Source organism: Equus asinus, chromosome 17 (genome assembly GCF_041296235.1).
Source record: "Equus asinus isolate D_3611 breed Donkey chromosome 17, EquAss-T2T_v2, whole genome shotgun sequence".
Lineage (NCBI taxonomy): Eukaryota > Metazoa > Chordata > Mammalia > Perissodactyla > Equidae > Equus > Equus asinus.
In genome coordinates this window covers 24,117,273-24,142,611 of record NC_091806.1, presented here as the reverse complement: position 1 = coordinate 24,142,611, position 25,339 = coordinate 24,117,273, and the positions used below count along the sequence as shown (strand labels likewise).

Here is a 25,339-nt window from a genome sequence, read left to right as displayed (position 1 = left end):
GCGTATAGTTTGACAATAAAACTTTGTTGTGTGGAGAAAATATTCAAAATGGTTAAAATGGTGTAAATTTGCTCAAGATTTTTCAAATATTTCTTCATAAAACATTCCCTGCAAATTCCTTCATAAAGCTCTAATTGAGTACATAGAAAGTATCTTTGTAAACCTCCTGCATTCAATATCAATTTACTATTAGGCAAAATCTTTAAGAGTTGTTTAGATTACCAAATAAAACACCAGAAAAATAAAAAACAAAACAAACACTTTCCTAAGGCCATAGAGAAAGATGTGTCTTTAGGATTGTATATTACCATAAAAGAGTGATCTCTTCTACATAGAATGAGTACTCTGCCATCCTGGTTCTCATTCCATAACCCTATGAAACGAAATAACATCAAGAGGATAAAACTGGAACAAACAAATCAACAAGCAAAAACCCACTATATTCTAGACTCAGTGCTCCTTTTGCCACCCCCCCACCAGAAGATTTTAAGTATGAAGAAACTTAAAGCTCAATATTCAGTATGTGGCAGGTTTAGTTGATATTTTTTTTAATACTTTTTATAACAACACTGCAAATTAAGGATCATTAGTTGCACTTGACAAGTGATTAGTTTGAGCCTAAGAATTTAGAAGTTTGTTACTCAAAGATTATAGCTATTGTAATGAGCCCATTTATAAAATGCACAAATTTAAATTTTAGAACAAATAGTTATAGCCATTTCACCATTTGTATTAACTCAACATTTGTCACCTTTCTTTTCATCTGCACTTCTTATCTAACACATCAATGCCCTCTCTTTTTTCATCACAAAACTCGTAATATTTCTTATTGTTTTACTACTACAGAAGCTCTGTGGGTATGGGGCAAGAAGGATTTGGGGTGTATTGCACAAGCCTCAAGAATCCAAATACATTTTCTTCACAGTCCCATAATGCCCATTATGTACAGAAACAAAACTGGGTCAATCTCAAGGTAGATAGTTAAGTAAAATGTAAGCCTTTGAGATCCCATAAGTAATATATACACTTCTATTTTGCAATAAACCCTGATGCTGCTTTAAAAACTATGTTAATATAAAATTGAATCTAAACTACACAGTATAGATTATAGTTTGATCACTAAAACAAAACAAATACAAAGAAGTAAAATCTCTTTCATTGGATTTTTGTAAAGAGAAAAAAAAAAAGTATTTTTCAATCCAGTTCCCCAACTTCCCATGGAAGGAGTTTAGTTTCACTGATCACTGATTTCAGTAATTCACGCCAGTTTAGACTTAAGATTGTGTTAACCTGAAAAGTTTCCTCACGGCGTCTTTCACATCTTTATTCCTCAGACTGTAAATCATGGGGTTCAACATGGGGAACACCACAGTATAAAATGTAGAAACCATTTTGTCCCTCTCAAGGGAATAGCTGGAACTTGGACGAGAGTAGCTGTAGAGAATGGTGCCATAGTATAACGTGACAGAAATCAGGTGGGAGGAGCATGTGGAGAAGGCTTTGAGGCGGCCCTGGGTGGAGCGGATCCTCAAGATGGCGCCAATGATGAAGAGGTAGGAGGCCAGTATGAGCACTGCAGGTGCAATGGCATTGGAGGCCAGGACGAAGTACAGCACAGCCTGGTAGCTCTCTTTCACATCACAGGACAACTTCACCAGGGGTGGGACATCACAGAAAAAATCATCAATGACATTGTCACCACAATAGTCCATTGTGAACGTGTTGCTTGTGAGTAGTATTGCACTGACAAAACCTCCAGTATAGGAATACATAACCAAACAGATGCACAATCTCCTTGACATGGCCTGAGCATAAAGCAGGGGGTTGGAAATGGCCACATAGCGGTCATAAGCCATGGTAGCCAATAAATAACACTCACTATACCCAAGCCCAGCAGAAAAGAAGAACTGAGCTGCACAGCCAGCAAAGGAGATGTTTTTGTCTTCAGAAATGCAGGTCGCTAGGATCTTTGGGGTGTAGACCGAAGAAAACCAGAGATCTAGAAAAGACAGGTTCCCAATGAAAAAGTACATGGGAGTGTGCAGCCTGGAGTCATTACAGATCAACATTATGAGTGTGGTATTTCCTACCACAGTCACAGAATACACACCAAGGAACACCACAAACAGGACGAGCTGCATCACAGGGTCTGTTGTGAAGCCCACCAGGATGAACTCTGTCACTGTCTGATTGCTTCTTTCCATGCCTATAGGGAATCTCATCTAAAAGAAGATAAAATGAGATTTCAGATTGAATCGCTGTACTGAATATACAGAAGATATGCTAAATAAACAACATTATATCAGTGGTAACTCTTGAAGTCTAAGATCCAGCAATGCCACTGCTTGTTTTAGAAAAAGTTTTCATTTTCCCATGAACACCTCAGAATTTACAATTATAAGTTGTTAATAGATAAACTTAGCTACATATAAATTCTTGAGTTTATATGAGCATGCATTGAATTTGACCGCATCAAACAGAATGCGGTTAGGAGTTCTCTGCCAACGGGAGCTAGGGGAGAGGTTTTTGTAGAGAAGTGGAAGCAAAGCAAGTAAATTAATGGATTGGCTCTGGCTTATGCAGTTGCCTTATTTGGGAAAACCCAGCTGGCTGTTTGTGACTGGTTGTTCTTAAGTTTTGTTTTCTCAGATTCAAGTGCATTGACTGTGTTTTAGGTTCTGGTTTGCTGACATAGGCTATGAAGGTATAAGATCCATCTCAGTGTAATGGCCTCCTTTTTAATGACTTTAATAATATTAAATTCCAAGTTTCCAAAGCTGCTGATTACGTTTTCCTTTAGGAACAAACGTTTCACTAAAGGGAAGATGAACTTATAATTTCTATTTTCTTGCACTTTGGTCTTCTTTATCATGTCAATTTGCTGTTTTGCTAAAGGTGTGACTTCTTAGCTTCAAAAGTTATGTATTTATATCTGAAAAATTGGACTCACCCATTTTTTTAAAGAATGAAGTATTTTTCTATCAGTGCTTTCTTCTGTTGGGACATCCTATAGCTACTATAAATTCATATCTCATAATAGTATTTATAGGGATAAGAAAATACTCAGGAGATTATAAGGAAAAAAGAGGATATATACAGAGCTTTGGAAAAAATATGTACAAATGATGATATGTAATGATGGGATTATGAAGTACATAGGATTCACTGTATTTTATACATATAATACAGTAAAAATGTAATATATTACAATATCCTAAGAGTCAATTTTGAATGTAAATAATATACATACTTACACTACATAAATAATGTAGTACTAGAAACTTATACTTTATTTAATTTTTATTGCTTTTGTTGGTTTTATTATTAATGAATTTAACCTTAACAAGAACAATTATGCAAAAAATGTGTGTCTTAGGATATGAAGATAAAGCCTCTAACATGTGAATTAAGCAACTCACCTAAAATTCTGAGCAAGACCATCACTTCAACTGAATTCAAATATGCCTGTCCCAGAATCATTTGTATCAGTTTCTGCATCCCCATGGGGGTAGATCCCTACGACCCTCAGGATTTCAGAGTTTGGGAAATAACTTAAATAGCAATTAAAGAAAATTAAATGTTGACAAATTGGTTGTTATTTAATAAGATGAGGAAAATTTTTTTAAGGCTACGAATCCCTGGTGAAAATGTAATTAGCTATAATTTGCATTCTCATTCTTTCTTGAGTTATGTAGATGCTAAAATAAAGACGTGTGCACATAAAGTCCATATACTATACATATATATATATATATATTCATGTGCTTAAATCTGTATATTAAAGCACGTAAGTTGAATGATACTGATATTTTTGTTATATATTGAAGACTTTTCCTTTGTCCCTCTAAAATGACAGAAACTTATTCCTTCACAGTTCTGCAGGTCAGAAGTACAACTCAATATAACTGGGCCAAATTCAAAGTGTTACCAGGGTCATACTCCAGAGGCTACAGCAGAGATTTTATTTCTTGCCTCCTCTGGCTTCTTGTGGCTATTGACATTCTTTGCAGTTATATCTCCTCAATCTCTGCTTCTGAGCTTCCACTTCCTCATCCACTTGTGTCTATAGTTAAATCTCCCTCTGCCTCCATAATATAAAGAGACATAGATATATATACATATTTTTCAGTTATTTTATTGAGGTCATAATGGTTTATAACATTGTGTAATTTCAGTTGTACATTGTTATTTATGTTTCTGTATAGACTGCATCATGCTCACAACCAATAGTCTAATTCTTATCTGTCACCATATATTTGTGCCCCTTTACTCTTGTCACACACCCACTGACCCCCTTCTCCTCTTGTAACCACTAATCTGTTCTCTTTATTCATGTGCTTCTTTAACTTCCAAATGTGAATGAAATCATGTACTGTTTGTCTTTCTCAATCTGGCTTATTCCCCTTAACACAATACTCTCGAGATCCATCCATGTTGTTGCAAACGAGATGATTTTGTCTTTTTTATGGCTGAGTAGTATCCCCTTGCATATATATATATATATATATATATATATATATATATATATATATGGCATTTTCTTTATCCATTTGTCAGTTGATGGGCCCTTGGATTGCTTCCATGTCTTGGCTATTGTGAATAATTCTGCAATGAATGTAGGGGTGTCTAAGGCTCTTTTAATTGTTGATTTCAAGTTCTTTGGATAAGGCATGGGAAAAAAGAAAAAAAAAAGCAAATGGGACTACATCAGACTAAAGAATTTCTTCAAGGCAAAGGAAACTAGGAACAAAATTAAAAGACAACCCACCAACTGGGAGAAAATATTTGCAAATCATATTTCCAACAAGGGGTTAATTTCCATAATATATAAAGAACTCATAAACTCAACAACAACAAAAACAAACAATTCAGTATAAAAATGGGTAGAGGATATGAGCAGACATATAAGGATATTTTTATTGCATTTAGGGCTCACGCTGATAATCTACCCAACTTAACATAATAGTTCTTTTCTCATATAACGTAACATTCAGAGATTTCAGGAATTAGAACATGGATATCTACTGGGGCCATTATTCAACCTGTTATATTCCCCGAAACAATTTAGTTTTTCCAATTTAGTCTTATTTTGTTTGCTTTTTGCTTAGTTTTGTTTTTGTTTTGCCATTGATTCTATAGTAAAGTCAACCAGATTGTGAACACAATTATCAATTGATTAATATTTTCACATTCTTTGAGGGTAAATTTGAGGGTCAAACAAGTAGCTATGTTCTCAAATTCCTATTATCTAACTAGATCTATTATTTTATTACTTATTCAAGTTAGACATTTTCTTCTTTATGCAAAAGTGTGTTCTTGGTTTTGTGGACAAAAAGTTGAATAAAATATAGCTATTATCTTCCCATAAATTACAGTAAAATGCACCTCCAAGGATATTCGAAATTATGGTTAGAATATTATGTGTGCTTTTTCATATAATTCTCTGGTAAAGGACAAAAAGATTCAAACATATAAAGAGAAATCATTGCATCCTTTCAAATTCCCTTTTTTATATCTTGTACAATTTCCACAGTCACTCTAAGTGCAAACAGAAGAGAAGATACAGAAATCAACCCCTCCAAAATGTTTAAGAATATAAGGTTACACACACTGTGTTTGTGTATAATTCTTGATCTCTCAGGCAACATAGAATAATTTCCCACTTATCCAGCAAGGATGATACCCAAATAAGCATAACCATGTCTCAAAATTTACAAAGTAACTGCATCAGTTGGGATTTTCAATGATCTACAATGGCAAATGATGAGGTGCTGATATACTGAGATCTTAAATCATACATATTTATTTCTCTTTTCACAGCGAGGACCCATAGAAATGCCAAATCAGTGGATGAACAAAATTTCACCAAAGTAAAAGAGTTCATACTTTCGTGCTTCACAGCAGACTTGTAGTTATAGAAAGTACTCTTTTTCATTTTCCTCATCGTTTATGTCATCGGTCTCTTGGGGAATATTACTTTGATTTCTCTGATCTATGCTGATTCTTGACTCCACACACCCGTGTATTTCTTCACTGGAAACTTGTCGTTCCTGGATCTCTGGCGTCCTTCTCTCTATACCCCTAAAATCCTGATGACCTGCATCTCTGCAGACAAAAGCATCTCCTTTGCTGGTTGTCTGGCTCAGTTCTTCTTTTCAGCCAATCTGTGGTATAGTGAGGCTTACCTGTTGGCTGCCATGGCTTATGACCATTTTGTGGCCATCTCTAACCCCTTGCTTTATTCCAAGGCCTTGTCCCCAAGGTTATGTACAGTCTTGTTGCAACTTCATATGTCAGTGGCTTTATTAACTCAGTAATCATCACCAGCAAAACATTTACCCTGAGCTTCTGTGGCAAGAAGATCATTGATGATTTTTTCCGTGATCTGCTCCCTTTGGAAAGTTTGCCTGTAATATGAAGTATAGCTACCAGGCTGTATTTTATACTTGCCTCCAATGTCATCACTCTCATCATGCTTATTCTTGCCTCCTACCTTTTCATCATTGCTGCCATCTCAAAGATCCACTCCCCCTAAGGCCGCCTCAAGGCCTTCTCCACTTGTAGCTCTCACTTGACAGCTCTCACCTTGTACTACAGTTCCATCCTCTTCATTTACTCCTGACGAAGTGCTAGCTATGTATTGAAAAGGGATAAAAGGCATTGATGTTCTATACTGTGGTGTTTCCAAGGTTGAATCCCTTGATCTATAGCTTAAGAAATAAATATTTTAAAAACACCCTGGATAAAATGTTAGATAGAGAAAAGTTTTCTTAAATAAAAATACTTGGTAAACAATGGCTGTATTTTATTTCTGAGAATATCTCCCTGTCATTGTCACTGTCCTGTACTCTCAGAAATACATAATAGAAGAAAACAAACAAAAAAATGAATGGATAATGTGAAAACATCAGTGTGCATTTGTCTGTTGAAGTTTTTACCAATGTATGTGAATGAGTTTTTTAAATAAATGAGGATGGTCCACTTAAAAAACTTCTATACCTGCTAGCTTGGAATAGAGTATGAAATTACTGGGATTTTTCCAAAATAGAAAGAGAATGGATTTTTAAAATAATTTTCACACAGTTCATTAGTTGCCTATATAGAATATATTTTAATCTATATGTGGGAATGATGAAAGTAGTTATCGAAAGATTGTCAGGATTAGATAGATTAAATTCTTTCTTCAAATTATGTAGTTCATAGTTGAGAAAACAGGAATGCAAACCCCCAGAACTTCTGAATCCAGAGACAATCACCCATCTGTTGGGAGAAAGTATGATTCAGGTGGTCCTAAGTAAAAAATCTACTATAAAGTGATCCTAGAAATAAATATTTTTTACTTATTTTCAGTTTTTCTTGCCATGATACAAAGATTTCCATGACAATAGATCAAGAAGGAATATATATCTCTACTTACAGTCACTGACAGCTTGCAATAAAAGAATATTTTCTCCAACCATTAAAAAATCAAATTATAGACCAACGTTACCTCAACAATAATGACAACAAAAGAATTAAGGGGAAAAGTATGGCAGCTGAATGGAATGGGCAGATATGGAGATGTAGACAGAAATAGATAAGAAGACAAATAAAGAAATTTCAAAAAGCTTTACATGCAAGAGCAAATTCAGAGTAAAAATTTCTATTAGGTGAAGCAATGACTGATAACCAGGTTCTATGAATGTATTTCTTTGCCTGTTCACTGTTATGTGTGAATTAATGAGAAGTTAGAGAATATTTCATTACAGTGTGTTGCATTTCTTAATTTTAGTAGTCCTTTTACACATAAAACATGAGATTGTGGGGGCCAACCAGGTGGCAGAGTAGTTGAGCTGGACACACTCTGCTTTTGCAGGGCAGGTTTGCAGGTTCAAATCCCAGGTACACCCCTCATTAAGCCATGATGTGGAGACAACCCACATACAAAGTGGAGGAGGATTGGTACAGATGTTAGTTCAGGGAAAATCTTCCTCAAGCAAAAAGGGAAATATTGGCATCAGATGTTAGCACAGATCCCATCTTCCTCACCAGTAAATAAATTAATTAATTAAATTTTAAAAATATCATGAGATTACAACAAGATGAAAAAACCCTAGTGTTGAAAGGCAAGTATATTACTTTGCTAGGGCTTCCATAGCAAAATACCACATACTGGGTTATGGAAAGAACAGAAATTTGTTTTCTGACAGTTCCAGAAGCTAAAAGGCCAAGATTACGGTGTTGTCAAAGTTGATTTCCTCTGAGGCCTCTTTCCTTGGTCTGCAGATGGGCTCCTTCTTGCCATGCCCTCAAATAGTCCTTTTTTATGTTTTCATCTATCCTTGGTGTTTTTTTGGTGTGTTTTAACGTTCCTTTCTTCTTTTTTTTTTTTTGTTTGAGGAAGACCAGTCCTGAGCAAACATCTGCTGCCCATCCTCCTCTTTTGCTGAGGAAGACTGGCCCTGAGCTAACATCCATGCCCATCTTCCTCTACTTTATATGTGAGATGCCTTACCACAGCATGGCTTGCCAAGCAGTGCCATGTCTGCACCCAGGATCCAAATCAGCAAACCCCGGCCACTGAAGCAGAAGGTGCACACTTAACTGCTACACCACCCGGCCAGCCCCCCTTTCGTCTTTTCATAAAGACATCAGTCTGATTGGTTTAGTGCTCACGCTAACCACCTCATTTTAACTTAAACACCTCTATAAAGACCCTATCTCCAAATATAGTCACATTCTGAGTTACAGGGCATCAGGACTTCAATATATGAATTGTGATGAGATAAACTCGACCTATAACACCAGATAGGAGTCCTGATGAATGAGACAAGACGGAGTAGCCTAGAAGAGAGAGAAGAGCATTTTGCAAGAAAAAACTTATGAAAAATATGGTACATTCTAGAAAACTCTAATTAGTACAATTTGGAGAGTTTCTATAATCAGACACACTTAGCAATTCTATTAGGACTTAGATCCATTAAGAAAATCAACGTTTAATGAAATGCTCCTTAGTTCATCATATCCTAATTAAGATATCATCCTCATATTCCAAATGAATTCTAATTGTTTCTTGGACAATAAGGTACATATATCTGAACTTGTGTGGAAAGTGTCTCAAAGGGCTGTTGAGAAAATAGATGTATTTGGTACAAAGACCATGCCAAAATATCATAGGAGAGGGAAAGGTGTGTTCCTTCCAGGACTGTCCTTCCTGGTCAAGGGTAAGCAACTGGAATGAGGGGCCTTCCAGAAAGCAGCTGAGTCCATAAGGCCATGGAGATGAAGTTTATCTTTTAGCAGAAAGCTCTTATTGTGTTCTCCAAATTGTTGGCTTATAGACAATTTGTAAACATTCTAATATCTCAAGTATAGTCACTGAGTTATACTTAAAACAAGGGCACATTGATCAAACCATTCTTTATTATTTTATTGTGATTGAACAATTTTAAACTTATAATATTGAGTTTTTTGATATTTCATAATATTGTATTTTGCTTCTTTGAGACTAAATTTTCATAAAATTTACCATCTTGGTTATCTTTGGGAGATGTCCTAAAGAGAAAATAAGATCAAATGGTTTTCATGCACATAGTTTGACTTTGAGGCAGGGCAAACAATGTTTATTTGTTGAGAATAAAATTTGGAATGGTTAAACTGCTGGGAATTTACTCAAAATTTTCTTAAGATTTATTTTTAAGAAGTACTTCCTTCCAAATATTTTCATAAGCTCTAATCGAGATATACAAGATATCTTTGTTAACATTGTGCCTTCTGCATCAGTTTAATATTATTCAAAAAGTTTCAGTTGTTTAGATTACAAGAATTTCTTTTTTAAAAAGCAACCAACATATCTTTTTAATTCCATGGAGAAAGATGTGTCTTTAGGATTTCATATCGTCATAAAAGTGTGATCTCTTCCACAGAGAATGAGTACTCTGCCATACTTTTCCACATTCCATTCCACTACACCTTTCCCATGAAGAGAAATAACAATATCAAGGTTTACAAACTGAAACAACAAACCAACAAACAAAATTCCATTGTATTCTAAACCCAATATTTGTTTTTTTTTCCCCACCAGAACATTTTAACTGCAAAGAAACTTACATCTCAATATTCAATATGTGGCAGGTTTAGTTGATTTATTTTTTCAATACTCTTTAGTACAAGACTGAAAATTAGGATTATTAGTCAGATTTGACAAATGAGCAGCTTGAGCCTAAGAAGGTCAAAGCTTTTATTGGAAGATTATAGCTATTGTTTTAAAGTGCACATTTATACAATACATTTAAATTAAAACTTTAGAACAAATAGTTGGAGCCATTTAACCATTTGTCTTGGCTCTGACATTTGTGATCTTTTTTTAAACTGCACTTACTATCTAACATGTAACTTCCTTCACTTTTTTCATCACAAAATTCTTAATATTCCTTATTCTTCCATTGCCCCAGAAGATCCGTGTGTTCTGGACAATAAGGATTTGTGGTATATTTCATGAACCTCAAGTATCCATATGACATTTTCTTCACATTCCCATAGTGTCCATCATGTAGGGAGAAAAAAAAAAAGTCAATGTTAGGGGAGATAGTAAAGTAAAATGTAATCTTTTGATCCAAAAGTAATATATACTCTTCTATTTTACATTAAACACTACTGTTGCTTTTCAAAACTGTATTAATATTAAATTGAATCCACATTCAACAGTATATAGTTTGATCATAAAAGCAAAAGAAACTAAAACAAGGTAATAAATAGTTTCATTTGCTTTCTTTGAATAGAAAAAATGCTTATTTCTTTTTTCTTAATCTAGCTCTCCAGGAATCGCCTGAAGAATTCTGTTTTCACTGAGCACTGATTTGAGTCATTTATGTCAATTTAGAATTCAAATTGCGTTAACCTGAATAATTTTTTCAGAGCTTCTTTCACATCTTTATTCCTCAGACTGTAGATCATGGGATTCAACATGGGGAACACCACAGTATAAAATGTGGAAACCATTTTGTCCCTCTCAAGGGTATAGCTGGAACTTGGGCGAGAGTAGATATAGAGAATGGAACCATAGTACAAGGTGACAGAAATCAGGTGGGAGGAGCATGTGGAGAAGGCTTTGAGGCGGCCCTGGGTGGAGCGGATCCTCAAGATGGCAGCCATGATGAAGAGATAAGAAGCCAGAATGAGCGCAGTGGGGATAATGACGTTGGAGGCCAGGAGGAAGTATAACACAGCCTGGTAGCTCTCTTTCACATCACATGACAACTTCACCAGTGGTGGGACATCACAGAAAAAGTCATCAATGATATTGTCACCACAAAAGTTCATTGTGAATGTGTTGCTGGTCAGTATTATTGCATTGACAAAACCTCCAGTATAGGAATATATAACCAAACAGATGCACAATCTCCTTGACATGACCTGGGCATAAAGAAGGGGGTTGGAAATGGCCACATAGCGGTCATAAGCCATGGCAGCCAACAGGTAACACTCACTGTAGGCTAGCCCAGCAGAAAAGAAGAACTGAGCTGCACAGCCAGCAAAGGAGATTGTTTTGTCTTCAGAGATGCAGGTCATTAGGATCTTTGGGGTGTAGACAGAGGAATACCAGAGATCCAGAAAAGACAGATTCCCAATAAAAAAATACATGGGTGTGTGCAGCTGGGAGTCATTACAGATCAACATGATGAGGGTGTTATTCCCTACCACAGTCAAAAAGTACACACCAAGGAACACCACAAACAGGACCAGCTGTATTATGGGGTCTGTTGTGAAGCCCACCAGGATGAACTCTGTCACTGTGTGATTGCTCTTCTCCATGGCTTACAGGGACCTCACCTAAAGATGGAAGAGTCAAGAGTTTAATTCCCTCAAACAATGCCAAAGGAGGGCATTCTCTGTTCTTGTCTATGGATCTTAGAGTAAGGGATATCTGAGCAGGAATCTTCACTGACTTGGACATGTAATGGTAAATTTCTGAGCCTCAATATATTCACTTCAATAAAATTGTTTTAATAATATGAAAGGCTTAGTGCTGTTGGTGGTATATTCTTTTTTTAGGAATGTATTTTTTGAGCCCTATGTGCTGTCTGGTCATTGGTATACAGCAGTATGGATGATAGGGCTGACACTTATTCTGTGTATCTGTAATTTAGAAGAGAGAGACACATAATAAATAAGTATATAAATACTTTCACTTAATTTTAGATGATATTAAGAAAATAGTCCTGCATGATGGGTGAAAACTGAGAGAAGAAATAACTAAATTTTGACACTGAGAGAAACTCCCCCCTTTCTAATTTCCCAGCCAGAAATGGACAAGATCTTCAAAACGTGATAATTGGGAATGTTCTTATTGTTTAGAAGATGGTGACATTTCAACGGTGGCAGAATACATCACTCCAAAATATGCCACTTTGGCATAAGAATTATTTTGAGCTAATGGCATTTGAAATAACAGCAGATACAAAAGGAACACTCTGATCTCCCCCTTTATTTCTGAAAACAGGAGATACAACTCTCATGTGAGAGCTGCCCTCTCTATACCCAGAGAAAAGAAGCATTCTTATTATCAAGGACAGAAAGTTAAGACAAATGAATTCTGCACAAACAGATCTTGTTAAAATAATTCCTTTTCATCTATGTTTTAACATATGCCATTACTTTATTCCTTTTTATTGTGAATAATATTCTTTTAAATGGTTATACCATATTTGGTTACGCATTCATCAGCTGATGGGAACTTTGTTGCTTCCACAGTTCTTGACAGATTCTGTGAACATTCGTGTACACGTTTTGTATGGACGTATGTTTTCATTTACCCTGTGTAGGTATGTAAGATAGAATTGCTGAGTCACATGTTGAATTCATATTTAAGATCTTGAAGAATTGACAAACTGTCTTCCAAATTAGCTGTAACAATTTTCAATCCCAACAGCAAGGTATAAGTGTCCCAGTTTTTCCTTATCCTCACCAACACAAGTTATTTTCTGTCTACCTGATTGTAACAATCTTATTGGGGGTGAAGAGGTATAATATTGTGATTTTGACTTTCATTTTCCTAATGACTAATGATGTTGAGCATCTTTTCATGTACTTATTGACTATTTGTTTATCTTTATTAGACAAATATCTAGTCAAATCTTTGCACCACCTTATAGTTAGATTCTTGTCTTCTTATTATTGAATTGTAAGGATTCTTCTATTTTATGTATACAAGCCTTTATTAGATATATGACTTGAAAATTTTTCTCCCATCATCTGGGTGATCTTTTTGGTTTTCTTCATGGTCTTCACAGACATACAAGAGGTTTTAAATTCAATAAAGTCCCGTTTGTCTATTTTTTCTTTCTTCGTTGCTGTACAAATTTTTTAAATATGAATAAGTCCAATTTATCTATTTTTCCTTATCCCTTTCTCTTGTGTCTTATCTAAGAAACCATTGCCTAACCCAAGGTCACAAAGATTTGCTGTTTTCTTCCAGTATTTTTATAGTTTTAACTCTTACAATTAGGTCTATGATCCGCTTTCAGTTAAGATTTGTACATGGTGTGAGGTAGGGGTCTAACTTTATTTTTTTGCACGTGAATATACAGGTGTCCCAATACCATTTGTTGAAAGGACTGTTCCTTCTCCACTGAATTTTCTTGGCATCCTTGTCAAAAACCAGTTGACAGTTGTTTCAGGTTCCTGTTGACCCTGTAACAACTTACCTCACACTTAGTGGTTTAAAACAACCAAAATGTTATCTTACATCCCTGTAGATTAGAACTCCAACATTGGTCCAAATGGGCTGCAATTGTGATGTTGGCCTGGCTGTGTTCCTTTCTCAAGGCTCTAAGAGAGAATCTATTCACTTGCTTCCAGAGGTTTCCCACATTCCTTGGTTCATGGTCCCTCTTTTTCTTCTTCAAAGCCAGAACCATTGTATCTCAATAAGCATTCTTCCATATTCATGTTTCCCTCTGACCCTGAACTCTTCTGCCTCTCTTTTAAATCTTAAGGACTTGTGATTACATTGGGCCCAGGAGATAATCTCAGATAATCTATTTCAAAGTCTGCTGAATAGTAACCTTAACATCCACTTTCCATGCAACCTATTATAGTCAGTTTCCAGGGATTGGAACATAGACATTTCAGGGAGGCATTATCCTTATCTACCAAATCCATAAATTTAAAGGTTTATTTCTGGACTCTCCATTCTATTCCTTGGTCTTTATGTCTATCCATATGACAATGTCTTAATTAGTATTGCTTTGTAGTATGTTTTGAAATTATGAAGTGTGAGTCTTTCAACTTTTTTCTTCTCTTTAAAATAAGTCTTATCTTCCTTTAGTCTCCCCATATATTTTAGTTACTTTTCCACCATTGCTTCTCTTTTTCAACCTAGTATAAAAACATTAATGTTTTGCCACATCTTTGAAACTCCATTTAGTTATGAGGGCTCCCATGTCAAGTAATACTTATATTAAATAAATTTTTTCTTGTTAATCTGTCTTATGTCAATTTAATTCTTGGGCCCAGCTGAAAACTCTGAGGTAAAATTTCGTGTCTCCTACACAGTTCTCCTCTACAATCACAGAGAAAGTTTTCCTCTCAGCTACTGTTCAGGATCCTTTGGCACATTTGTCATAAATCTCAGGGAGAAAACAAAATTGAAAATCAGGGTGAAATTTCAGAATGGAGACCAAAAAAATTAATCCATCTGATTATGCTAAATTAAAAAAAATAGCAATGTCATTATAGGTCTTTTGGGGTCTAAAAATCTGAAAGTTAGCATTGTTCTCCAGTTTTCCCAACTAGTTGTGTACAATTCTTAAAAAGACACATCCCAATTTGATGTCGTCTATAGTAATACTACTCAATTTTATTGCATTCAAAAACCTCCACTTTATAACAAACACTTTCACTGCTTCCTTCATAGTCCTAAGATGAAATTTATCTTTAATATATACCTTTAAACATAGTATACATATGTATATGAAATATTCTAATATAAAAGTAATAAAAAACAGCAGTAGTTCATAATAACTATTATATGGTAATAATTATAGGGTTTATTATAAAATAATATGAATTTCAATATGTAAATGCTGAAATGCTTAGGGAAATAGATACGTATCTATGTAGTATCATCATGAATGCATTGCCAAGTCAAATATTGAGTGATATTTACACTAGTGAAACGATTTTTTGACAGGAACAATTCTTAAGTTCCAAACAAAACAAATCACAACCTTCACTCAATTTTGAGTTCCTAGACAAGTTGTTCTATAGAAAGACCTTGTAAAATATAGTTTGTGTTTATTTGTAAAGTGGATTAAATTTCAAACTTACATCATTATGAAAATCTTTTGCAATGCACAATTGTCCTTCAGGACACTGGATGTAGCGAGTGGGACTTTTTGTTGGATGTGACTTCCCCACGGTTGCAAAACAGTTTCATCCTTGTCTGTTACATACTAAATGGCCAGAGGACCCCTGATCTTTGTGACAGTCAAAAATCCACCATACATTTCAAAAATGATTTGAAACAATGTTATCATTCTGTTAAGAAACTCTACTTCACAGCTTTGTATTTTACTTATTGCCTCTTTCTAGGATTCTTCTAGGGATTATGTGAAGGTCTAGAAAGTAACTGGAGTGTATCCCTGAGTGGTAAAATTGGCTGTGGTGAGATAGCACTCCATCTACCTTTTCATGGATCTACTGGGTGAGGGATGTCAAGCTGAGATAGTGATACTGGCCCTGATACTGGCTCCCCTACATTAAACCCAGCATATGTGGGGTTAAAACCAAAGCACTCATTCCCTGCTTACTCCCTGGCTTCCTGGCTCCAGAATCCACTATCCTCCATGGAGACAGACACAGTCTAGGACAAGCACCTGGATTCATTATCTCCCCCCCACAAGGAGACGCAGGCTGGTAGGAAAGCTGCTGACCAGCAAGTTCACGGGCTTCCTCCTCTCTACTATTAGACTCAAGGCCAAACACAGGCTGGTGGAAAACCTCCAGCTAACAAGATCATATGCTCCCCCTCCCTTACTTAAAACCCTTACTTTTACTTTTTTGGGGAGTTAGAGATTTCAGCATTAGCTGCCTTTTCTCCTTGCTCAGTGCTGTGCGATAATAAAATTCCTACATTCTTCCACTACACCCAGTGTCAGAGATTGGCTTGCTGTGCAACGGGTGAGCAAACTCACTTCAGTTTCAATATCAATAGGAGCCCAACAGAATGCAAACCCCATGGTTGTAGGATTTTTGTGTTTCATTTATTATTATATGCCCAGTGTCTAGAATAGTACCTAGCATATAATAGAGACACAATAAGTGTTTAGTCAATAAATGAATGAATGAATGAATGGGTAGCCTTGAATTGCAAAAGAATCAAGTCAATAGAATCAATTTTCTGGGTGGCATCTAATGATGTCATTTACCCTCAAAACATCAGCAGAATTGTTTGATATCCCACATGCATTTCCTGGCACCACTCATCCCTGGACATTTGTGTTCTTTTTTTTTTTAAAGATTGGCTCCTGGGCTAACAACTGTTGACAATCTTTTTTTTTTTTCTGCTTTATCTCCCCAAACCCTTCCCCCCGTACACAGTTGTATATCTTAGTTGCAGGTCCTTCTAGTTGTGGGATGTGGGGCGCCGCCTCAATGTGGCCTGACGAGCAGTGCCATGTCTGCGCCCAGGATCCGAACCATGGGCAGCTGAAGCAGAGTGCACGAACTTAACCACTTTGCCACAGAGCCAGCCCGACATTTGTGTTCTTTGCAGAATAAAAAGGGACAAAGAAATCTGCCTACTAAATAATCTTATACAATATTTGTTTGCCCAGTTGGAGTGAGTCTGTGAAGAGGTGTTTTTTATGTCAGCAACAGATTTTTTGTCATTATATTTCACGACGCATAGGAAGCATATCATAGAAATCAGAGTTGACTGCTCAAACAAAAGATAGCCCAGGCATCAGAGTAAAATCATTTGATTTTCAGGCTATTAACAGGGGTTCAAGTTCTCCATCATTACTCAACATTGTAAAGCCTCAATTTCTTCATATGTTAGACAAGGATAACTTCTTTCTCCTTAGGATTTTTTTAAAGGAGAAAATTCAAACAAGGAGCAAGCACAGTGCCTGGCACATCATACACACTCAAGTAACCAATGGTCTCAAATTCAGTGCACATAAGTATTTAGATGGGGCCTAGGAACTTGGTTTCGTTTAAGTAGCCCCTGTCTTGTAAAGCAGGTTACTTGTAGATCACATCTTTGAAATGTTGAACTAAATATCAGTTGTATATTTATTTTTATTCTTTATTCCAGGAATCCTGCTTGTAATACGATGCTGTGAAGACTCAAGGAGTTAACAAATGTAAAGAAGTGTTGCATAATGTTATACATTTAAAAAGATGAGCTATAAATGATCTAATTGGAATACTAATGCTTACACAAAAACAAGATGAGGCACACAATCCCTTGGGTAGAGACCGGTTGAAGAACCGAGTTCTGTAGTTGTTAACCAGAACCAGAAGACTATGGTAATCTGGCTGTTTTTGCTAAGGAGCTAACATGTTATCCTCTGTAACGACAGTTATGTTTTTCTATAAACTAAACAATGCACTTTGCATCAAAATTATTAAAATATAACTTTTTGTGTTTAGAGACAAGCATCTCTTTTCTGGAATTTTCCTCAAAAACATTATATGGCTTTGTGATTTCTTAAAGAATATCAGGGGCTGGCTCTGTGGCCAAGTGGTTAAGTTTGCACGCTCCACTGTGGCGGCCCAGGGTTCGGATCCTGGGCGCAGACATGGAACCACTTGTCAGGCCACGTTGAGGTGGCATCCCACATCCCACAGCTAGAAGGACGTGCAACTACGATATACAACTATGTACCGAGGTGGTTTGGGAAATAAAGCAGAAAAAAAAAAAAGAATATCAAACAGAAATAAATTTAAACTTTCCTTGATGTCATTTAGCCTTCAGACTAGTAATCTCTGGTAATCTCTGCTACTTCATTCTGTTGCCTCAGTTGCTCTTGAGATATTGACCCTCATGTTTCTTCTGTAAGTGGTTCCTCATGACTGCTTGTTTCTGCATTTTTTTCTCCCTTGTCCTTTGTGTAATGTTAATATTTTTTCTCTTATAGTGAGAAATGTTACTTCTCCTTGTGAACTCTCAGCAGTTTCAGAAACTGCAATAGGAAGATGGTAAATATATTTCGAAAGAGGACCTTTTTTTTTAGTACTCATCAGATCTTAGTATGTAAATAACTTTTGGACTGGTTGTGAGGAACAAGTAAAGTTTCCCATCTACCTCTAACAGCTGAATTAGGCAACTTACCTAGAATTCCCAGCCACACCATCACCTCAACAGAATTCAAGGCAGCCTGTCCCTGAATTATTTTTATCAGTGTCTGGGAGTGGTGGATTCCTGTACCCTCTCAGGATTTCACAGCTTGGGAAATAACTAACAAGACAATTAAACAAAACTGTATGTTGACAAATTGGGTATGATTTAATGAAGGAGAAAATGTTTTTGTGACTATAGTTTCCTGGTAAAAATCAGTCAGAGTTTTCATCCTCATTCTCTCTTGAATTGTGAAAAGCTAAACTAAGCATATATATATTCATTAGACTATGTATATTCATATGCATAATCTGCATATTGAAGCACATATCTTCCATGATACCGATATTTTTGTTATATGTTGAATACTTTTCCTTTGTCCTTCCAAATTCATTCTCTATCCTTGGAACCTCCCGTTTGCTCCAGGATGCTCAGCTGTGTTAACTTCATCAATGGGATCCTTTGTTCTCTATCCACTTAATGGGTTTGCCAGTAGTTGTCACTGGCATGGAAGAGAGTGAGGTCAGAGTAATTTTCCCCAGGCTCTGTGCTTATAGAGATGCCTTGGCTGGCTCTATCCCTGGGACCAGACCATAGCTCCTTCCTGGTGACCCGTTTTCAAAGCTCTCCTTCCATTGCTCATAACCTCTCTCGCTTCTTGCACCTTCAGGTATAAAGGAGGAATAGCTTTTAGAAATTAGTAGTCCTAAGATTGTTATACTTTTCCTTGGGAATTCCCTATAACACACACATTCAAGTGTAATAATACCTTTATTAGTCCATTCCCAAATTAACCAGTTTAAGTGGTCATCTGCTACCTGCTAGGTTCATAACTGATACTGATCCTAGAAGTAGTTTAGGAAGGAGATAGGCATTCAAATGTAATTGGATTGTTCACATATTTCAAAATTGGACTTATAAACCCATTGCAGTGGGAAATGGAACACTGGCAATCTATGGTATTTAGTGACATTCAAATTATTTAACTGATCGCCCATGGCATCAATGAATGGAATGAAGAATGAGTAAAGGGAAGACACTGACAGGTCAGTTTTCTGTGGCACATATGCATGAAAAAATAGTGTCTATAAATATCATGTGGTGGTTTGACTTCTGCTGAAATTAAACCTGTGCCTGCCCAACTGAAAAGTAAATAGGCAGCCAGAAAGCAAGATTGCAGTGCATATGTCAGAGACAAGACACAAATAATTATCCACATATACCACAAACTCTAGATGCTAACCAAGTCTCTTGTCGTTCAGACATTTGTGTCAGTGTCTAATGGATTAGTGGTTCCTAAGGATGCAATAGAAGGGAAACCAGCCTATGTACTATTTTTTTAATAAAGAAAAAACATTTTTAGTTGGACAAAACTAGCTCAAGATGTTCTAGTAGAGAGATACGGCCCCTTACATAATTCTCTGACCTAGGCTAGTTTACAGCCCCTGAAGCCGTAGAATGATGGGGAGGAAGTCTCTCTGAGGAAGGATCCTAAAGCTAGGCCGAGGTGTACACTGTAGATATTCCTCTAAGCCGTCTTCTGGATGGCTTGTAACCATTTAAGAGGGTAATCCTGCATTGGGAAACGAGAAGTACTCAGATCTTCTGAGGGTTACTAGATACTGGCTCTGAACTGACGCTAATCTCCAGAGTTGGAAAAACACCAGAGGTACACACTCACCAGTGGAGTTACTGGAAACAACGTGAAAGATAATTTTGGCCTGAGTGTATCTCTTAGTGTAGCCAATGGGACCAGATATATAGCTGACCATTATTTACCCAGATCCAGAAATCATTTTGGGCATAGACATACAGAATAAAACAGAATCTTCATTTTAGTTCCTCGTACTTGACCCTTGGAATGAGCATTATTATTGTGGGAAGGCTCAAGTAGAAGTCCCTGAAATTGCCCCCCGCTCCCCGCAGACATCCTCTGCTAATACAGTAAACAAAATGAAATACTGCACCCCTGGGGGAGGTGGAGAGACTAATGTTATTATCAAAGACTTGAAAGATGAAAGGGTGGGGATCCCAATTCATTATTTTTAATTCGTCTCTTTCTCTGAGGAGAAAAGAATTGAGGATCTTCACGGCGGAGGTCATGTGTGAGCAATTTCACAGGTAGACAAGTTTGAGAAAGAATGCAGGAACAGTAGCTTTTGTCTTGGGGGAAAAATGGAGGGAATCAGTTTGGAGTAAAAATAAATGTATAGCCTCAGAAACTGTATAGTTTGATCAGGCTCACATTAGCACTAAGCAGTTGTAGCCTTTGAGGGGTAAATAATGCATTTTGAGGCAATTGGGTTTGTAGAGGAGGCTGAGAGACTATCATATTTTATTAAACCTTCAAAGTCATAGCCTTTCTTTGCATGTCTAAACCCTTTATGTTCACACATATGTAAAGAATATATCCATACAAGCATATATTGGGAGTCTCTCACTGATCAAGTGGATGCAGTGGCATAGTCTGTGAATGTTAGTCAGCCTCTCTCATCACGCACCTCAGTTCATGTACAATGGGCCCTCATATAAAGTGGCCATAGAATTTGGCATGGGCTCAACAACATGGTCTTCTTCTCACCAGAGTTCATGTTTTTTTCACTAAAACATGTAAGTTCCAGAGACTTTTTGCATGGAGAAGAGCACCCATAAAATATTCGTACGTTTATTTTTATTTTTTTTGAGCAAGATTAGCCATGAGCTAACATCCACAGCCAATCCACCTCTTTTTTTTCTGAGGAAGATTGGCCCTGAGCAAACACCTGTGCCCATCTTCCTCTACTTTATATGTGGGACGCCTGACACAGCAAGGCTTGACAAGCAATGCATATGTCCACACCTGGGATCCCAACAAATGAACCCTGGGCCGCCCAAGCATAACGTGCAAACTTAACCGTTGCACCACTGGGCCAGCCCCAACTATTTGTACTTTTAAAAAATGTTTATTAAAACTCACATATCTAAAAGACACAACTTACAACTTACTTTTTTGTAAGACTTCAAGCTTCATTTGTTATTTGAGCAATAAAATTCCCAAGGAATTCATACAGTAATTTCAAATTAATATGGAAGATTCTTTTGAAAGTTTCACAACTATAAACTGCAATGAAACTTTCCCAACAGTGAGTAAAAATCTTATTGCCAAATTTATACTTAAGCATATTCTACAACATTTTCTAAAACAATCAATGCCATTTGTTTAATTAGATTTTTATAAGATTCTTATTTATGCTTATGTCTTCCTAAAACTATTATTAACTGCACTTTATCTTCTTACTGGGGTATCTTGGTAATGTTATTTAGAGTTGATTCCGGAGTTAAGATTACTTATCCATACACAAAATAATATAATTGTATACTTAGGCCACTGAAAGTTACAGTATCTGAGTATATATTGATAATTATTTGGAGAATAAGACTTGGCTGCTTCTCTTAAAAGACTTAACATAAGAGTTCTTGACCAGTAGTTTGAGCATCCTTTTTTTTTTTTTTAAGTTAAATATCAGGATTTATGATGCTAGGATGTTTTAAAAATAGATTGATTACACTAATTTCATTTTTTTGTACCTGATGTTTCCATTGGAATGATGTATTTTCTAGTTTCATGTAAACAACATTAAATAACTGAATTTCTGCCACTCTAATACACCACCTAGATCTATTAATATTGTTTTCAAAAATACGTGCTACAGGAATTTCATTATTAGTGGGAAGCACAGAGATATCTTTTAAAAAATAAGAATTAGAGTTGACATAAATAACTTTCTGTTTTAGAACATTGTCTACTTCAAGCATCTTGGACTCATACTGTTGGGTCCTGTGTCTATTGGGTTACTATGTGTTACAACTAGTACTGATTATACACCTTGGATTTACTTTTCTGGTTAATGTGAGTCACTGCCAGTGATAAATCTTTCCTACTCTGCATGGAGCTCCTACATTTTGGGGCAGCTACTTGCTTAAATTTCACTTTATTGCTTTTTCATTCTAGTTACTGCTTATACTCATAGAAACAATATAGTCATGCTTTATTGACATAAATTATATCAACATTGCCTCACTTTTAAAAGCCAAACTTAAAAGCAACTCATCATGTCTGCCCTTTTTGCTTTATCACTACCTGTATCTATTCCCTATAAAATTTTTTTCTCTTTTGAGTAATGTGTACTCATAGACTTTTATTTCTCAGTTGTTTCTCCTCACTACAGTTATTATTTTTATTACAATAATTTTATGTCAGTTGCCACAGTTTGGATATAGAAGTCCTTGCAGGTTCACTCCTATAAAAGAGAAGCCCTGGTAGTTATTTAGTGACTCATAAAAATAATATCTGTGAGGACTTGACCATTTTTTCTTAATTGAGGAGCTTATGTAGGAGACCTGTATGTTGGAGAGATCATGCTTGTTGAGTCTAGTTGTACCGAGTTATTTCACAGTTGCCTCTGGATCTTTGTGCTAATGCCTCTGGGGGCAAAATTCACATATAAAAATGGCTAAGAAATTTAGTTAATGGAATGGAAAGTGGTGATTTCAACTAGTTAATAGCTATAGGAAAATAATAAAAATTAATTCAGCATATTTGTTCCTATTTCTTAGAAAGAACTATAAAGATACATTCTATAAATATCAGTCAGCCAAACATAGTCTTATCCTAAAGGAGTAGGCTGTTCTGTCACATTATGAAAGCAGAGGACAGTTTTTGGTTTGGTTTTAAGTTTTTGTTTCTAACTTAGAATAATATGAAATTAAATATAAATACTTATATTTTATATTTAAATTTTATATCCTAAATTGCCCTAATTTTCTCATCTTAAGTTGCGTGAATTGCCATGTATCAAGAGTGCAAATTCTTTAACTTGCATTGTAAGAATACTTGATCATGATGGAACACAATGGCAGCTTTTCTTGAAATATAATAACCTGATCAAATATTGTCTCTGCATTCCTTTAGAAGGTGAGAATCTCAATTTATTTGCAGAGTTTATTCAGAGCCTCTTTTATATTCTTATTCCTCAAGCTATAGATCATGGGATTCAACATAGGGAAGACCACAGTGTAAAATATAGAAACTATTTTGTCCCTATCCAAAGAATAGCTAGATGGAGGACGAGAATAGATGTAGAGAATGGAGCCATAGAATAAAGTGACAGAGATCAAATGAGAGGAACATGTGGAGAAGGCTTTGAGGCGGCCCTGGGTGGAGCGGATCCTCAAGATGGTGGCAATGATGAAGAGGTAGGAGGCAAGTATGAGCACAGTGGGAGTAATGACATTGGAGGCCAGGAGGAAGTACAGCACAACCTGGTAGCCATCTTTCCTGCCACAAGCCAACTTCACCAGGGGAAGCAAATCACAGAAAAAGTCATCAATGACATTATCATTACAGAATTCCATCGCAAAAGTTCTTTTGGTGATGATGGAAGAGTTAATAAAGCCACCAAGGTACGAGGCTGCTACCAAAAATACACATAGCTTTATGGACATAGCCTGTGAATAAAGCAGTGGCTTTGAGATAGCCACATAGCGGTCATAAGCCATGGCAGCCAACAGGTAACACTCACTGTAGGCCAGCCCAGCAGAGAAGAAGAACTGAGCTATACAGCCAGCAAAGGAGATGGTTTTGTCTGCAGAGATGCAGGTCATTAGGATCTTTGGGGTGTAGACAGAGGAATACCAGAGATCCAGAAAAGACAGATTCCCAATGAAAAAATACATGGGTGTGTACAGCCGGGAGTCATTACAAATTAACATGAGGAGGGTGGTATTTCCTACAACAGTCATAGAATATACTCCAAGGAATACCACAAACAGGATCAGCTGCATCACAGGGTCTGTTGTGAAGCCCACTAGGATGAACTCTGTCACTGTATGATTGCCTCTCTCCATGGCGATAGGGAACCTCACCTAAGAGAAGAGAAAATGAGAGTTCCACTTGAATCACTGCACTGAATAAATAGAGTATATGGTAAATTAATAACATTACATCACTGCTAAACCTAGAAATCTAGGATCCAACAATGTGAATTGTTGTTTTAGAAAGAGTTTTCATTTTGCAACAAACCACTTAGACGTAATGACTATATATTGTTAAAAGACAAACAGGCACATTCAATTTTTTAAGAGTTTATTTGAGCTTACATCGATTTGAATTGGGCAAGTGTCAAATCAAAAGTGGTCAGGAGATCTCCACTATCAAGATCTAGGGGGCAGGTTTTCATAGAGAAGACACAAAAGGAAAGCAAGGAAATTATTTGATTGACTATAGCTTAAATGTTTGATTTATCTGGGAAAACTTAGCTGGAAGTTTGTGATGGGTTGCTCTGAAGTTTCATTTTCTTGGATTCAAGTGCATTTACTCTGTCTTAGATATTGGTTTGCTTACATAGTCTACCAATGTGTAAGAGCCACCTCAGTGTAATGGCCTCCTTGTTTAATTACTTTAACAATATTCAATTCCAAATTTCTGAAGTTGGTTATTTATTTTTTCCGTTAGGAATGATTATTCAAGTAAATAAAGATGTACTTATAATTTCTATTTTCTTGTGCTTTGGTCTTCTTCATAATGTCAATTTTCTTTTTTGCTAAATGTGTGACTTCTTAGCTTAAAGTGTTACTTATTTGGATGTGAGATTTTCAAATTCACCTGTTTTTAATCTATGTTTTGACTAATCAAGTATTTGTGTTTCTGTATAGTGAGACATCCTACACCCATTATAAATTCATATTTCATACTAATATCTACAGGCAAAAGAAAATACTCAGGAGTGTATAAGGAAAAAAAGAGAAATATGCAAAATTTTGGAAAAAAGTATACAGAAGAGTGATATGCAATGATGGCATGGTAAAGTAGACAGGATTTACTGTCTTTTGCATATATTCTAACAATAAAAAATATATGACTAATATAAAATCAATTATGAATTTAAATAATTCATGTATATTACATAAGTAATGTAGCACGAGAAACTTACATTTTCATTTCTTTTATAATTTTTTATTATTAGGGATTTTTTC

At 36.1% G+C, this 25,339-nt stretch overlaps 3 protein-coding genes and 1 pseudogene across 3 annotated transcripts; 1 reads left to right on the top strand and 3 right to left on the bottom strand.

Annotated features, from left to right (window-relative positions):
• Nucleotides 1-1,274: 1,274 nt before the first annotated feature.
• Nucleotides 1,275-2,204, bottom strand: LOC106844081 (olfactory receptor 9G19-like). Its single transcript, XM_014861402.3, has one exon. It carries the CDS (start codon nt 2,202-2,204, stop codon nt 1,275-1,277), a length of 930 nt encoding a protein of 309 aa, XP_014716888.3.
• Nucleotides 2,205-5,699: 3,495 nt separating this feature from the next.
• On the top strand, nt 5,700-6,774 carry LOC106844082 (olfactory receptor 9G19-like; annotated as a pseudogene).
• Nucleotides 6,775-10,857: 4,083 nt separating this feature from the next.
• LOC106844083 (olfactory receptor 9G19-like) lies at nt 10,858-11,793 on the bottom strand. Its single transcript, XM_014861403.1, has one exon. The coding sequence runs from the start codon at nt 11,791-11,793 to the stop codon at nt 10,858-10,860; it is 936 nt and encodes a 311-aa protein (XP_014716889.1).
• Nucleotides 11,794-23,293: 11,500 nt separating this feature from the next.
• Nucleotides 23,294-24,211, bottom strand: LOC106844084 (olfactory receptor 9G19-like). Its single transcript, XM_014861405.3, has one exon. The coding sequence runs from the start codon at nt 24,209-24,211 to the stop codon at nt 23,294-23,296; it is 918 nt and encodes a 305-aa protein (XP_014716891.3).
• Nucleotides 24,212-25,339: the final 1,128 nt, after the last annotated feature.

Coding starts and splice junctions, on each gene's coding strand:
- LOC106844081 (XM_014861402.3), bottom strand. CDS start 2,204: ATGGAAAGAAGCAATCAGACAGTGACAGAGTTCATCCTGGTGGGCTTC.
- LOC106844083 (XM_014861403.1), bottom strand. CDS start 11,793: ATGGAGAAGAGCAATCACACAGTGACAGAGTTCATCCTGGTGGGCTTC.
- LOC106844084 (XM_014861405.3), bottom strand. CDS start 24,211: ATGGAGAGAGGCAATCATACAGTGACAGAGTTCATCCTAGTGGGCTTC.